Below are 1,445 nucleotides of genomic sequence, written 5' to 3' on the forward strand. Positions count from 1 at the left end.
ATTCCATGGGTTGTGTGCTTGGCCAACAAGATGAAACAAGTAGAAAAGAGAACGCCATTTACTATCTGAGTAAGAAATTCACAGGTTTTGAGTTTCAATATTCTATGCTTGAGAAGACTTGTTGTGCCTTAGCTTGGGTTGCTCATCGTCTCCGTCAATATACGTTAAATCATACCACTTGGTTGATATCCAAAATGGATCAAATCAAGTACATCTTTGAAAATCCTACTTTGATCAGAAGAATTACTCGTTGGCATATGCTTTTGTCAAAATACGACATTGAGTAGCATACCCAGAAATCCATCAAAGGGATAATCTTGGATGACCATTTGTCTCACCATCCCATTGATGATTACCAATATCTCAAGTTTGACTTCCCGGATGAAGATGTGATGTATTCAAAAGCAAAATATTATGATGAACCATTTCTTAATGAAGGGCCAGAGCCAGGATCACGTTGGGGATTGATATTTAATGGAGCTATTAATGCTTACGGTAATGGAATCGGGGCCATCCTTGTTACTCCTCATGGTTCCCACATTCCTTTTATCGCGAGGTTGACATTCAATTGTACAAACAACCTGGAAGAGTATGAGGCTTGCATTATGGGTCTCGAAGAAGCTATCGATTTAAGAATCAAGATTCTGGATGCGTATGGAGACTCGACTTTGGTAATTAATCAGATCAAAGGAGAGTCAGAAACTCGTCAACCCAGTTTAATCCCCTACAAAGATTATGCAAGGATGTTGTCAACCTTCTTCAATGAAATTTTGTTTCATCATATTCCCCGTGAAGAAAATCAAAAGGCAGATGCATTAGCCACTTTGTCCTCTATGATTGTTGTGAACTGGTGGAATGATGTGCCCAAATTTGATGTTATGCGCCTTGACAGACCCGCTCATGTGTTTTTAGTTGAAGAGGTCAAAGACAATAGGCAGTGAGATCATGATATCAAATGCTTTATTCATAAGCAAGAGTACCCGCTTGGGGAATCAAACAAAGACAAGAAAACTTTGAGAAGATTGGCTGGAAACTTATTTTTGAATGATGATGTGTTGTATAAAATAAATTTTAACATGGTCTTGCTCAGATGCGTGGATAGATACAAAGCCGACCTATTAATGAAAGAGATTCATGAAGGGTCCTTTGGTACTCATGCCAATGGATACGCAATGGCGAATAAAATGTTAAGGGAAATATATTATTGGTTGACAATGGAGTATGATTTTTGTAGATATGTGAAGACATGCCACAAATGCCAGATCTATGCCGACACGATTCATGTACCTACAACTCTTCTCAACATTCTTTCTTATCCTTAGCCTTTCTCCATGTGGGGAATTGTTATGAATGGAATGATTGAGCCCAAAGCTTCGAACAGACATCGTTTCATTCTGGTGGCCATTGACTATTTTACCAAAAGGGTTGAAGCAGCGTCATATGCC

General features: G+C 38.8%; 1 protein-coding gene across 1 annotated transcript; it reads left to right on the forward strand.

The window, feature by feature from the left end:
• The first annotated feature begins 392 nt into the window (after positions 1–392).
• LOC127095926 (uncharacterized) lies at positions 393–941 on the forward strand. Its single transcript, XM_051034562.1, has one exon. It carries the CDS (start codon positions 393–395, stop codon positions 939–941), a length of 549 nt encoding a protein of 182 aa, XP_050890519.1.
• The last annotated feature ends 504 nt before the right edge of the window (positions 942–1,445 follow it).

The sequence above is a fragment of the Lathyrus oleraceus genome, chromosome 1, assembly GCF_024323335.1.
Source record: "Lathyrus oleraceus cultivar Zhongwan6 chromosome 1, CAAS_Psat_ZW6_1.0, whole genome shotgun sequence".
Lineage (NCBI taxonomy): Eukaryota > Viridiplantae > Streptophyta > Magnoliopsida > Fabales > Fabaceae > Lathyrus > Lathyrus oleraceus.

Excerpts from the sequence above, each read along its gene's own strand:
- LOC127095926 (XM_051034562.1), top strand. The coding sequence starts at position 393 with ATGTATTCAAAAGCAAAATATTATGATGAACCATTTCTTAATGAAGGG.